This window comes from Dasypus novemcinctus, chromosome 4 (genome assembly GCF_030445035.2).
Source record: "Dasypus novemcinctus isolate mDasNov1 chromosome 4, mDasNov1.1.hap2, whole genome shotgun sequence".
In the NCBI taxonomy this organism is placed as follows: domain Eukaryota; kingdom Metazoa; phylum Chordata; class Mammalia; order Cingulata; family Dasypodidae; genus Dasypus; species Dasypus novemcinctus.
Genome location: NC_080676.1, coordinates 53,851,713 through 53,866,040, shown reverse-complemented (window position 1 = coordinate 53,866,040; position 14,328 = coordinate 53,851,713). Strand labels below are relative to the sequence as shown.

At 36.1% G+C, this 14,328-nt stretch overlaps 1 protein-coding gene across 1 annotated transcript in view; it reads right to left on the bottom strand.

The window, feature by feature from the left end:
- Nucleotides 1-139: 139 nt before the first annotated feature.
- The window catches only part of ACTL6A (actin like 6A), a 32,292-nt gene continuing 18,103 nt past the window's right edge, over nucleotides 140-14,328 (bottom strand). The window contains exons 6-14 of the mRNA XM_004478965.5: nucleotides 9,794-9,888; nucleotides 9,374-9,480; nucleotides 9,186-9,275; nucleotides 8,019-8,080; nucleotides 6,910-7,024; nucleotides 6,672-6,752; nucleotides 4,375-4,470; nucleotides 1,830-1,916; nucleotides 140-617 (exon numbers count right to left, since the gene is read on the bottom strand). Coding sequence (XP_004479022.1) covers nucleotides 537-617; nucleotides 1,830-1,916; nucleotides 4,375-4,470; nucleotides 6,672-6,752; nucleotides 6,910-7,024; nucleotides 8,019-8,080; nucleotides 9,186-9,275; nucleotides 9,374-9,480; nucleotides 9,794-9,888 — 814 coding nt within the window. The 3' untranslated portion in view covers nucleotides 140-536. The remainder of the gene's footprint in view (nucleotides 618-1,829; nucleotides 1,917-4,374; nucleotides 4,471-6,671; nucleotides 6,753-6,909; nucleotides 7,025-8,018; nucleotides 8,081-9,185; nucleotides 9,276-9,373; nucleotides 9,481-9,793; nucleotides 9,889-14,328) is intronic.

The following is a 14,328-nucleotide window of genomic DNA, read 5'->3' as shown; positions in this document are numbered from 1 at the left end:
CTACTATTGTTAACAGGATATGAAGGGGATGTGGATAGTACTGTTAATATGCAGTAAGTACCAAGTACTTTCATCCAAACTAATGATAAATACATTGAGAACTTTCAAGTAGTGAGTCACAATGCACAACAGTCCCAAATATATTTCTGGAATGGCAATTTTTATTTAATTTTGCAAGCCTAAGTTAAAAAGCATAGGCAGTAAACTTTACTAGTCAATAAAAAGCAATTCTACCAATCCACTGGTAATTAATATACTAAACAGAGTTGGAAAGCATTTTACTTAAAGCAAAATATTTAGAGAAAATAGATATTTATACAAAATTATAAAATGCTTGTAATAAGAATAAGTGCATTTCAAAGAAAGCACAAACTCATTTTAATTTATAGCCAGTTAAAGCCTTAAAAATTTTAAGTGGAACTTGAAATATGCAAAAACGTATAAACATTCTACAAAAGATGGTCATTGTTTTCCTGAGTGTACTAAAGCTATGAAACATAAGGTGACACAGGAAGGTAGAGGTATGGGAATTCTTTTCAAGGGCATTTCCTTTCTACACACTGCTTTCCTCCTTCTTCATATTCTTGTTTGGAAATCCACATCTGTTGAAAGGTACCCTATAATATGGAAAGATAAGTTATATATAGTTACGCCTTACATTGTACTAGAAAATACATTGTCCTTTTAATGTCTTTCTTTTCACCACCCCTAAAGGAACCTTGAAGGACTCTTAAACTAAGACCTTTCCCCCAAAACAGTACTTCATTAATCCTTTCTTATGTCTGCCCTCCTCCAGAACACCCAAAGACACTATTTAACTTGCCTTTAAAGTTAGACTATTAGATCCATCTATACCTGTTATACTGTCTTGAAGATTTAGAAAATGGCTGGGAAGGAAGACTGAAGGTTTAGCTATGATGGCTTAGTGCCAATCTAAGGCAACAAAAGAAATTGTTGTATGGTTTGATCATAGTATAAAATTAAAAGGATATTCTAGGGAAGCAGCTGTGGCTCAATCAGTTGGGCTCTCGTCTACCATATGGGAGGCCCTGGGTGTGCATCCCAGGGCCTCCTTGTGAAGGCAGGCTCACCTGCACACTGCGAAGTGCTGCCCGGCCTACAATCACCGCGGTGAGCTGACTCACCAAGATGATGCAACAAAAAAGGGAGACAAGCAAAAAAAACAGAAGAGCGTGCAGTGAATGGACAGAGAGCCGACAGCAAGCAAGCCGAAAGGGGGGAGGGGAAATAAAAATAAATACACAGAGGAACACACAGTGAGTGGACACAGCAGACAAGCCACAGGGGTAATAATAAAAAAATCTGGGGTGCAGATAAATACAAGGACTTTTTCTCCTAATCAATGCAGGCACCAGTCTAAGCAACATGTACGACCTATCACCATGACTTCACAATTTTCCCCAAACACCAGTTCCTGACTTCTACCTCACCAACAGGCCTGGGAGCAACCAGGACCTGAAAAGGAACTCTGCTTTTAAAAGTACTGCAGACAAAGTCCTGACCAGTGCCAATGGGAGTATTAGAAGAAGCATGAGCAAGTTAACAGATTTCCACCTCTGTTAGAGAAGGGAAATTCAAATTAGGCTGATGAATATCCACTAATAAGGCAGTGAGGCATTTTGTTATTATTAAAACATGTAAAACTAGAATTCTTATTAGGCCCTTCATTTGACAGGTATAAAATACAAATATCAATGACATGCTAACATTATTTTTAGTGTTTTTACTAAATTTAGTATTTTTAGTTACGTTTAAGTTAAACCATTCAGTAAGAATCTTCAACTTTGCAAAGTAGCTTATCTACTGACCAAAGAAGCTAAAATGGAGCCACCAATCCATGAACTGAACCTCCGTTCCACTGTCGTATTATTTGCAATCAATTTCAACCGCATACTCTAAAATAAAGAAAATAAGCATTAGTATAATGAAAACAAGTGACACTACTTGGGAAATTCAATCTTCATAACTTAATGGCTTGCTTACTTAAAACAAGTGGAGTGGGGTGAGGGGAGTGGGGGGTATATAGGAACCTCATATTTTTTGAATGTACCATTAAAAAAATAAAGAAAAAAAAAGTGACACTACGTGGGAAATTCAATCTTGATGACTTAATAGTTTAAATACTGTGACTACACAAGATAATTTTCTAAAAGCTAGGGTAACAGGCACAAGTTGGAATGACTGTCCAAAATTTTTAAAAGTACTTTAATTATGGCTTTTAATGTATAATATGTGAGAAGAAAATAAGTTATATAAATTTTAGGAAACTGCATACTAAAGAAGAGCATGTACTTAACACATCAGGAAACTGCTAACTGTGCCTTTCATCCTCACACCAACCCTTTGTAAGTATAATTATTACCTGAACCTGCCTCCCTTTCTGCCATCCTTCCTTACCTTCTAACTTCTTTTCTCTGACGTCTTCATGCTATCCTAATCCCTCCTCTCTCTTGGGTCACACCCCACCTGCTCCTTCCAAATCAAAACCAGTTTGGGGGGGCAGATGTAACTCAAGTGTTTGAGTGCCTGCTTCCCATGTACGAGGTCCTGGGTTTGCTCCCTAGTGCCTCCTAAAAACAAATGAAAAAACCAACTCTTATGGGGGAAGTGGATGTGGCTGAGTGGTTGAGCACCTGCTTCCCATGTATGAGGTCCTGGATTCAGTCCCGGGTACCTCCTAAAAAAAAAGAAAAACTAGTAGTCAGATTTTTGTTAAGTTTTTATTCATATGGCTTTACCTCCAAATTAGTGTTTTTGTTTTGAACTCACACTCTTGTTTGAAAACATTTTATGGCTCAATACTGTCCTCTATCATACTTCCTGTATCAGATAATGTTTTCCTCCCTACCTAGGAATCTATCTTGGGGTTCGTTCTCAAGTTCTTGGTACTTTACAATTCCCATATATCAACACATAGTTGGAGTCTTTTTTTTTTTTTAATATACAGTGAAATATGTGTGTGTGAGAGCAGAGTATGGTGTGAAGATGGGAAGGGTTGCTGGGCGCAGGAGGGGTGAACATGGATTTCTGTAGTTGAAGAACTGGTCAGTATCTCTTAACAGTGGAATTTTCTTTTTCCTATTATTTCATTGTTTTTGTTTGTTTGTTTTAATTGCCCCCTAAAGAACAAGGATAGTATCTAAGTGGTCTTGACCAGCACCCTAGACAGTTCACATCTGTATTCATTATTCAGACTCTCTGAAATCTAATGATTAGTACTGGAATTCAGGTATGCTCTAGATCAGAATATATCTCCAAGAATATAGTAAATATAAGGCAGATGTCAATCTTGTGCCTATATCTATATTTAAATATCACTTTTTATTATTATAAAAGGTTACTAACAAATATGACATACCTAAAACATTCCTTTATATGGGAAACCAAGACTATTACATATATAAATTGTATAGATATTGTTAGGGCCTATGGAATTCCTAAGCTTTTTTGTTTGTTTTTAAACTTACTATTTAGTGCAGAACACCTTACAAATAACTACCTGATAGAAGTCTCAAAATTTAATATGTATGGCTGCTACTCTTTTATTGATATTACCACATAAATTACTTTCTCCCCAAACAAGTTTCTTCTATTCTTTCAGATGAGAAGTTATCACAGTGTTCTCATTAATCTTCTTAAAACAAATGTATGAGCTCATCAATCCTCCGCCAAATTTTATCCTGTAAGTTCATTATTGTCTTTGGATAAATCCAAACTACTCCTTAATAAGACATGACCTGGCACCCATTCGACTTTGCCAGTCATACATACTACTCTCATTCCTTCCCCTACATAGACTGTAAATCAACTACTTTGAATTATGGTGAACATGCCATCTTCTCTTCATATTTTTGCATTACTCTTCTTTCCACCTGAATGACCCTTCATAAATTACCAACCACTTGAACTCTTATTCATTCTTTCAAACAAAAGCCTCTTCATAAAGCTGCCCTGAGGTACTCCTAGGGAATTAAGTATTTGCTCCTCACTGTTTCCAAGAGCACCCAGTCATGAAATACTGAAATATCTAGTACATTACAGTCATTGTTTGTTTGTATGTCTATCCAACCGACTGAACCTTTGCTGGGCAGGAACTATATTTTGTATCCCTAGTGCCTAGCAGAAACTGCAGACACTTAAATATGGAATCAATAAATAAAATGAGACTGAAATAGTACAAGAGGAACCAATGGATGTCATGTAGGAAAATTTGATAATTAAGGGATATTAACTTTAAGTAATACTGCCAGGCACAAAATACCACTTACTGAAAACTGAATCCTTGCCTATAAAATTATACCATCAGTGAGAACACATATGACTGAAAATTACTACTGAAAAAACAAAACTTACTGGGGGAGTTTTTTGAGAGAGCTCTCTGTTCAACCTATCAGTAAAGCTCTGTATTAGTGTGTTTCCTCCTGCTACTATCACACTGCCATAGAGACCCTAGGATAAAAAATAAGACAAATAAATTAGTTTCAAATGTTTCCAACAGTTCTAAATACAATTACAAAGAAATCAAAACCATGTCCTCCTCTACAATTTTCCCTTTTTTTTTAGAAAATTTTTTACATTTATAGAGACATAATAGCTTAATGGTTCTCAATCCTGGCTGCACACTAAACTGATCTTGGAAATTGTTAAAACACCAAGGCCTGGTGCCAATTAAAGAAAAATTTCTGGGGATGAGGTCCAGGCAAAATTTTTATTAGTTTATTTAAAGCTCTCCAGATGATTCCAATGTCCATAATTTAAGAATCATTAACTTATAGCAATTATTTTAAAACTCAATCATAATTTTTGGCAGAGAGCTGCCAATATTTAGTTAGTTTGAGGTATATTTTTTTAACGACTTCATCTTAGAATGTTCATCTGGAAGTTATGATATTTAAAATTACACAATGATAATATTTTACAATTATGATAGACAGTGACATAGGACCTACTCTGAAAATATTCCTGCTAAAAACTATTACCTTGCTCTTTTACAAGGGTGTGCACCAGAAACACACTGGGTTCTTATTCAAAATATACAAGCTAAGGCCTCTCCAGATAAAAAACAAATTACTAAATAATTAATTCTAATTTGCACATATGCATCAGAAAGTTCAATGTCAGTCTCTGTTTTTAGTTCATATTATTTTAAAAATTTATTCCAAATGTCTGAATCGTGTCTTTTCAAAGAGAAAATAGAAAGCATCTCCTCTGCAATCAACGTTAGTTAAAAAGGAGAAATCTCACTACAAAAAAGTATCACTCTCCTATAGGAAATGTACTTCAATTACCTTACTCCAAAAAAAATATGAAAAATCTCATATTTGTACTGTGATCTTCTAAGAAGCAGTACATGCCTGCTAGGTTACTGGCTAAAATAAAGACCACTGTACATACCCACCTTAATGTCTTTTGTGAACAACACGGTTTTTGATACACCCTTAGCTATTAGCACCATGCTCTAAGCAAATGAATTAACTAAAAATTAAACAAGGCAGTATGTGGGCCACAAGCTATACCTAGAGTTTAAATAAGATATAATCTAATAAGCATAATACATAATATAAAACTTGATGCATAAAATATATGAAGGTAAGAAGATAATCTAAAATAAATTCCATGTTGAAGTTATTGACATAATTTAAACCACACCTTCCTGAAAAACAAAAGTAGAAGAAAAATCACCAATAATACATATTTTGTTTTGTCCCATTTCAGAAAATATCTAGAGCAGCACTAACAGGGCGTTCTGTGATAATGGAAATGTTCTCTATCTGTGCTGACCAATATAGTAAAATACTGAATTACAATACGATAAAACGAAGAATTTAATTTTAAAATTTCATTTTATTTTAACTAATTTAAATTTAAATGACCACAAGTGGCTAGTAGCTACCTTGTTGGACAATACAGCTCTAGTGTTGCCTATTTCCTTTTCTAGCACTTGATCTTTTTACGTATTTTGTTATAAAACAGACATCAAACTCAATGGATGAGGGGGTGGGGTATGGGGTATAAGGGAACCTCATATATCTAAGTTTTTTTAAAAGATTTATTTTATTTATTTCTCCCCCCACCCCTCATTCCCCCTGTTGTCTGCTCTCTGTGTCCATTCGCTGTGTGTTCTTCTGTGTCTGCTTGTATTCTCATTAGGAGGCTCCGGAAACCAATCCTGGGACTTTCCCGAGTGGGAGAGAGTCAATTACTCTCTTGTACCACCTCATCTCCCTGTTCTGCTATGTCTTCTTATTTTCTCTCCTCTGTGTCTCTTGTGTCATCCTGCTGCGCCAGCTCTCCGTGTCAGCTGGCACTCCTGCATGGGGCAGCTTTCCCACACTGGGTGGCATTCCCACGCAGGGCAGCAGTCCTGCGCAGGACAACATTCCTACATGGGCCAGCACTCCGTGTGGGCCAGCTCACCCTCACCAAGAGGCCCTGGGGATCAAACCCTGGACCTCCTACATGGTAGACGGGAGCCCATTTGGTTCAGCTACATCCGTTTCCCCTCTTACATTTTTTGTGATCTATGTATCTTCAAAAAAAAAAAGACCAAAAAACCCCCACAAAACTCAAGGACAAAGGTGCCAACCTAACAAAGATGTGAGAGCATTTTGATGCTCTAAAAGATACCTTTATAGGAGAAAGACACTTACTGGTCTGATATCAATATCACACATTCCAACACTTGTAGTGACAACATGACTGACACCCAGCATTGTATTTCCTGATAACCCCTACAACAAATTAGAATGAAAGAGTTACATATCATAACTTTATCCAATAAAGCACAGCCAAAAAATTTAGTCAGTCTTATTCAGGATTGATAATTACACAAACTCTTTACTTATATAGGAAAATCTGGACTAATTATGATGAAATAAGCTTTCATACTTTTACATTGGAAGGGTCAAATAATCCTTCAGGAATCTTTAGCCGTTCTGCACCAAAATCACAGTTATAGCCATTGGGGAATTCATAATGAACAGTTGGCATCTGTGCAGCAACTCTGAAAACATATTAAACAATATTAAAAGCCAAAAGCAATCCTCTTCAAAATTATAAACTACTAAGGAATCATCAACTTGTAAAAAATCAGCGTGAGATATTTTCTTTTATTTTAAAACATTACACCATATATCTTAGCATAACTATACCTTTAGGCCAGTTAAGCACATTCTACAAATTTATTTTTAAATAAATACATCTTTTCCTCCCCCTTCTAAAATCGCAATTACATCTTCTAACATAAATGAAAAATAAGCTCATTTATTAAGTACAGACAATTCTTATTATTCATGATAATTATGTTCTATAAAGTTACTGTAAATACAATTAGCCAATACCAAACCATCACTTCTAGAAGAAATACAGGGTTAGGTTCCTGTGAGCCTGTGACAATAACATGTTCATCAACTAACCTTGCTTTATGTGAATTTCTGTTTAAAGACAATTTATTATTGCTTCATTAATACTAAACTGATGGCCAAAACAGCACTCATTATAACTCTACCTCCATCGTCTGAACGAAGCTTATCTAACACATTATTCTCACTGTAAGGCACAACACAGCCATTTTGCACTGAGGAACACTGGAAATCACTTTGGCTCTAGAAAGCCATTTTAAAACACAAAACCACTAACAAAAAGCATAAAAATGTAAGATATACCATACTAAATATACCACAAAAAGGACACTTGTTTATAGTATAAGAGCTGAAACAAGAAAATACAGCACTGCCTCGTTCAACCTCAGCAGAGGACATCATGTTGAGCAACTCAAGTTTTTTTTACCACTCTGCACATGTCTGCCAATCACTGCCAAAGCATCAAATATTGATCGAACTGGGGGTTACAAATAAATTTGACAGTATGCAAATTCACAAATACACAATCTATGCATTAACAAGGATCAACTGCATATAATTTTTCAAAAATATTGGTATGAAGGTTTTAATTAGCTATTAAATTATACATCTTGTAGATAAAATAAGAAAACATACTGTTCATCATAAGTTGAATCTGATACTTGAAGTACCGAAGCTTGAAAATCCTGGATAACACACTATGAATGAAAAAGGTTTAGGAAACAAGGTAACTAAGATTTGTCTTTGCTATCTATACTTAAGTAACATATTTTAAATACTTTTCTGAATAAAACTGGATCAAATTTCTGGATAGGTAAGTTACTTCAAGGATATAAATAAATCCAGCAATATATCAAGAAACTCAATTGTGACCATTTGTGTTAGAAACTAAATAATACACATTTAAGTTACAACTGCTATGGAACAAAGACATGAGATAAAAACAACTGGGAGGCTTTGGACCACAGTCCTGCATAATAAAACCAGTTTTAGAACACCACTTTTGCCTTAAAAATAAGCTTAGTCTTAGAAGGAGGTTTCAATACCTGAATATACACATATATATCACATCCTATCTTATATATATATACACACATATACATATATATATAAAATATGTAACTTTTAATGAATGCATACAGTGTAAAAGTTTAAAAATTTCTGTTGCGAAATACACAAATGACCTGTGGTTGCCAAGGAAAAAAACTTGTTTAATACCTAGGCAAATCTTTCAGCATCCTCACAATTTTACCAACTACAAATAGAATGTATACTTGACATAATGAATTATTTTTACTATTAGAAATTAATGTGTATGTGTAGTGTGTGAGGCTTGTTTTACTGACCTCTCCCCATGTTATTAAGTCACATGTTCAGAGATGGATTTTTAGTAAAGAGAATATCTCATCAAATCCTTGCTATGAACAAGAACACATTTTTGACATGGCTGAATGATGCTAGGAAAGAGAATATAATTGAGCCATTCTAACTAAATTAAAATCAGAAACTAAAATCACATTCTTAGTCAAAAGATGTAAAGGTTATTATAAATAACAATGCTTGTTTCGACCCTAAAACCAAAATTCCTTCCAGGTCTCACCACAGTAATCTAAACTGAATATGTATCAATTTGTAAATAATTTATTTTGTCAGTGAGTATAAAAAGCATCCCAAGTAAGCTACTTTAAACTTTCTGTTTGTAAAATATCATTAAAAACAGAGTTCAAAAACACAAAGTTCCCATATATTCTATTCAAGAATTTATAGCCTATAACTCTCTTAATGAGAATAAGGGTTACTTACATTGCACATATAATTATGCCACGACCTTGTAACCTGTGGCAACTTCTCTTTTCTTTTCCAGTTTGCTGGAGATCCTTCACGAACAGCTTCCTAAGATTACAAAAGCATAAACTAGATTAACAGAGTTCAGAAACTGGGGGCAAAGGGCTGGAGATAAATTTCACAAAGAAAATTCAATCATGACTTACTTTTGAGGCAATCATATATGGAGGGATCAATTCTATATTCATTTCTTGGAAGAGTTCTCTGCATTGCATAGTAATAAAGTCTCCCGCAAGAGGGGATTTCACAATGCCTAGAAAACAAATTAAACAAGGCTAAAAGAACATTAAGTTAAAATTCCTTGGGACAAATTTTCTGTATTTACATAAAATTTTTTCAAGTAGCATTAACTGAACAATCCCTCAAAGCATGAATGAAGTCACACTTCTCCACCAACATTAGATTTGAATATGCATTATATACTAACAAATTTTAAATACACATATACACAAGACACTACTTGGCAACTGTTATGCTTCCATAGTCCAATTCAATGTTTTATTACATTACCTGTGTTCTCAAGACACTTGAAGTCATCTCAATGTATCCTGGTTAAATATATTTACCTTGCTGAAGGACATAGCCATCGTGGACTGGAATTGCAGTGGTATGAGTGGCTCCACTATCCAAAATCAGCCCCGTAGAACGACCATTAGCAAATCTAGTTTAAAGGATTAAGGAAAAGAAAGTATCGAGGCTCCTAAAATAATGATCACTGCAAATGGCAGGCTCTTACAATGTTTCACATGATATTTGTTGAACATGTACATTATAGTTTTTATTAAAATGTGTTAAAGTAAACCTGGGGCTGAAAATTGGTATCAAATAATAATAAATAAATTACAATTGTTCTTAGGAAATACACATGGCAGTATTAGATGTTAAAGGAGCATACTGTATATAACATATTCTCAAATGTTTAGAAAATAGGCACACAGACATAACAAACGTGGCAAAAATTTAGAAGTCAATAAATCTGGTTCTCTGGATAGGGGATATACTGGAGTTCTCCGTATTGGTTCTGTATTATTTTCACAACTGTCGTCTTAAGTTTGCAATTATGTCAAAATAAAAAGTAAAAAATTACAAGAGGCAGGACTTTTGGAATGATAGTATGAAGAACTCAGGGAAGCATTCTCCCAGAGAGACAACTGGTCAAAATTAGCAGAGACAATCGTTCAAAGTCTCTGGAGATTTATCAAAATGCTTACAACAAATTTAGAAATATTTATTTAACAAAATCTGTGGAAACTCAAGAAGAACAGTGGATGGCCATGGCATTTGAGTTAGAAACTACAACCATTCCTCCATAACTATACACTGAAGAACGATTTCAGCGTTTTATAGCCAAGTAGCAGTTCCCACTTCCCCAAACTTAATGAGGTGGAAGAGCTATTCCTGGTGGATTTGACTGCTGGTTGAGTATAGAAAGATCCCATGGTTCCACAGCTGTGTGCAGTCAGAGGCCTATTTGCTTGTTTTTCCATCCCCATCTCCATTGGTGTAGGGAAAATTTAGGCAGGGCAGCTGGTGAGGAGTGCAGTCATTTGTTCCTCGTAGGTCTGTATGTATGAGAGCTGTTCCAGTGGGACTAGGAGCTAAGTGACAGCTCCCACCTCTCCCAGCTTCCTGGGCAAGAAATAGTCTAGTAGATTCAGTAGTAGTGAACATCGGCAGATTTCTTTCTCCCTGGCTCTGGGCTATAGAAATCCATACTGGTGATGGCAGTAGCACTAGTTACCATCTGCCTCCCCCCCAGCTCCTCCTATTCCATAAGGTGGATGCAGGAAGCAGGAAAAGATATCACCAAAGTGATGGTATCACAAAATGGAAAAAAAATTAGCAAGTCATTTATCTGATAAAAGTCTAGCATCCAGTATATATAAAGAACTTATAAAACTCAATAATAAAAATAATCCAATTTAAAAATAAAAGATTTAAATAGACATTTCTCCAAAGAATATATGTAGGAGGAAGGGCAAAAAAGCACAAAAATCATATGAAAAGATGTTCAACATCATTAGTCATTACAGAAATGGAAGTCAAAACCACAAGACACCACTTCATAACCAGTAGGATGGCTATAATCAATCAATTAAAAAAAAACAGACAATAAAAGGATTGGAAAGATGTAGAGAAACTGGAACCCTCATAAATTGCTTGTAAGAAAGTAAAATAGTTCAGCCACTTTGGAAAACAGTTTGGCAGTTTCTCAAAAAAGTTAAGCATAAGATGTAGCTCAAGTGGTTGAGTACCTGCTTCCCATGTACGAAATCCCAGATTCGATCCCTGGTACCTCCTAAAAACAAAACAACAAACAAATGAAAAAACCAACTCTTTCTGTGAAGCGAATGAAGTTTAGTGGTTGAGTGCCTGCTTCCCATGTACGAGGTCAAAGGTTCGATCCCTGGTACCTGTTGAAAATAAAACAAACAAGCAAACAAACAAACAAAAAATTAAGCATAGTTAACTGCACTCCTAGGTATATAACCAACAGAAATGAAAACACACATCTACAATAAAACCTTGTATACAAATGTTCATAACAGTTATTTTTCGTTAACAGACAAAAAGTGGAAACAACCCAAATGTCCAAAAATGGATAAATAAAATGTTGTATAACCATATAATAGCAACTTATTCAGCAATAAAAAGGAATGAAGCACAGATATATGCTACAACATGAATGACCATTGAAAATCTTATGCCAAATGAAAGAAGCTAGTCACAAAAGACTATATTTTGTATGATGCCATTTATATGACCATTCTAGAATAGGCAAATCCATAGCAAGAGAAGGTTGAACAGTGGGGATGGGGGGAGGAAGGGAGGGAGGGAAGGAGAGTGACTGCTAGTGAGTATGGGTTTTTGGGAGTGGTGGTGAAAAATGTTCTAAAATTAGACTGTGGTGATATCAAACTGCACAACTCCGACTATAATAAAGACCACTGAATTGTTAAATTGTATGGGATGTGAATTATATCTCAATAAAGCTGTTAAAAAATGACAAAAGTATAAAGATGCTTCTGTTGAACCATACTATTATCCTAACAGACCTAAAGAATTACTATAGCTCTAAATCATTGATTAGAAATAAATTATCATGAGAGTAGGATTTAGGAAAAATTAAGGTTTTTAGAAAACAATTCCATAGGTTCATATTGCTAATAATAACTAGCGGGAAGGAGATGTGGCTCAAGTGATGGAGCTTCTGCCTACCATATGGGAGGACCTGGTTTGATCCCTGAGGCCTCCTGGTGAAAAAGAAGAGAAAGCATGCCCACGCAGCAAGCCAGTGCCCATGTGAGTGCCCACATGGTGAGCCAGTGCCTGCACAAGTGCCTGCACGAGTGCCCATGTGGTGAGCCAGTGCCCCGCGCAAGGGAGTCATGCAACAAGATGATGACGCATCGAAAAGAGAGACAAGGGGAGAATTAAGGTGAAATGCAGTAGAAACTAACAACTAAGGTGGCGCAATTGACAGGGAACCTCTCTCTCCATCAGAGGTCTCCGGGATTGAATCCCAGTGAATCCTAGAGGAGAGAAAATGAGAAGACAACACAGACAGCAAAAACAGCAGGGCAGGAGGAGGGGAAGGAGGGAAATAAACAAATCAATAAATCTTAAAAAAAAAAAACACCTAGTAATACCAAATTTAACATTCATTTACTGTCCTACAGTAAACTATCAACTATGCACAACCACACAAAAAAGAAACACGGAAAAGTAAAGTTCATCTATTTTACAGAAGGAAAAAGTGATATTTAGTGGTAGGGCCATTCTCTCATCCATCAAATATTTACTGAGCATCCACTATGTGCCTATTCCTGAGTCTGATGTTAATAACATCTTTTTTTAACACTAGCTCTGTACTTTGTTACATAGGGATATAAATTATAATTATGCTCACTGATACTTATTAATCCCCTCTAGAGGGGAGAGATCTTCCACTTTATCTTACGAAAGCTATCATTTTTTCTCTAATTTTATTTGCTGCTCTTCTCAAAATCAGGAATGATCTACCTAACTAACGGTATTTGACAAAGAGACTCTCATTTCTTGGATTGCCATTCCCACCCCTTGTTTCTCTCTTGCTCCAGTTTGCCTCTTATTTCTTTAGTCTGTGGTCAATCTGGAACAGCACTATCAGGACCTTTCAAATCTGCCAAATTCTCACTCTCATTTTTTTTTTAACAAATACTCCCCCATCTCCCCACCATATCTTAACTTATCTGTCAGAATGAAGGAAATAAGGAATGCCTAGCACTAACATTTCTTAGGTAGAGAAAACACATAAAGTTGAACTGATGCTGTCTCTCCCTGAAGGATATCCTGTCTAGTGAAGCAGAGACTAGTAAAACTATAAAAAAGAAAAAGCTCAGGATGTGTAAAGAGATCATGAACCTACTCCTAGAAAATTCAAGTATAAACCGGGGAGAGAGGTAGGGGGAAGAATGGAGTATACAGAAAGGCCAAGAGACAAGAGAAAAAGTTGAGGTCAGGGACGTGGAAGTAGTTCAGTACAGCCTGAAAGCAGAATGAAGAAAGTAATGTAGATGACGATTCTGGCTTAAAACACTATCACTTTAGAAAGACTGTTAAAGCTGCAGTATAAAGAACAAACAAGACGAAGGGTTGCAGTAACCCCAGAAATAGCTTGCACCTAAAGCAATGGCAGTGGGATAGAGAAGCAAATGGATTGAAAAGACAGTAGGGGAAGAGTTCCAGGAAGATGGCACGGAGAAGGTCAGGCAGGACACAAAGCTCTCTTACAAAACAGGGAAGAAAGGGCAGAAGTCATCTGAGGGGCCTGCTTTGGAGTTCTTCAGACCAGAAGAATGCCACAGGCAACATCTAGGAAGAATTGGGGACAGAGAGACAAAGAGGCCAGAGGGAAAACCAGGAGTTAATGGACCCATGGCTGGGAACTCCACTCATCCTCCACCCTGGAGGTGAACAGCCTCTGTAAAACCTGAAGCTGAGCAGCCAACAGAGAGAGGAAAGGACCTATTCCTCCCTGGGGAGAAGGAGGGTGCAGCAGAAAGCTGGATGTGGTTTCTCTTCAGCAAGTTTAAACAGCATAACCCAGGGCTTTAAATCA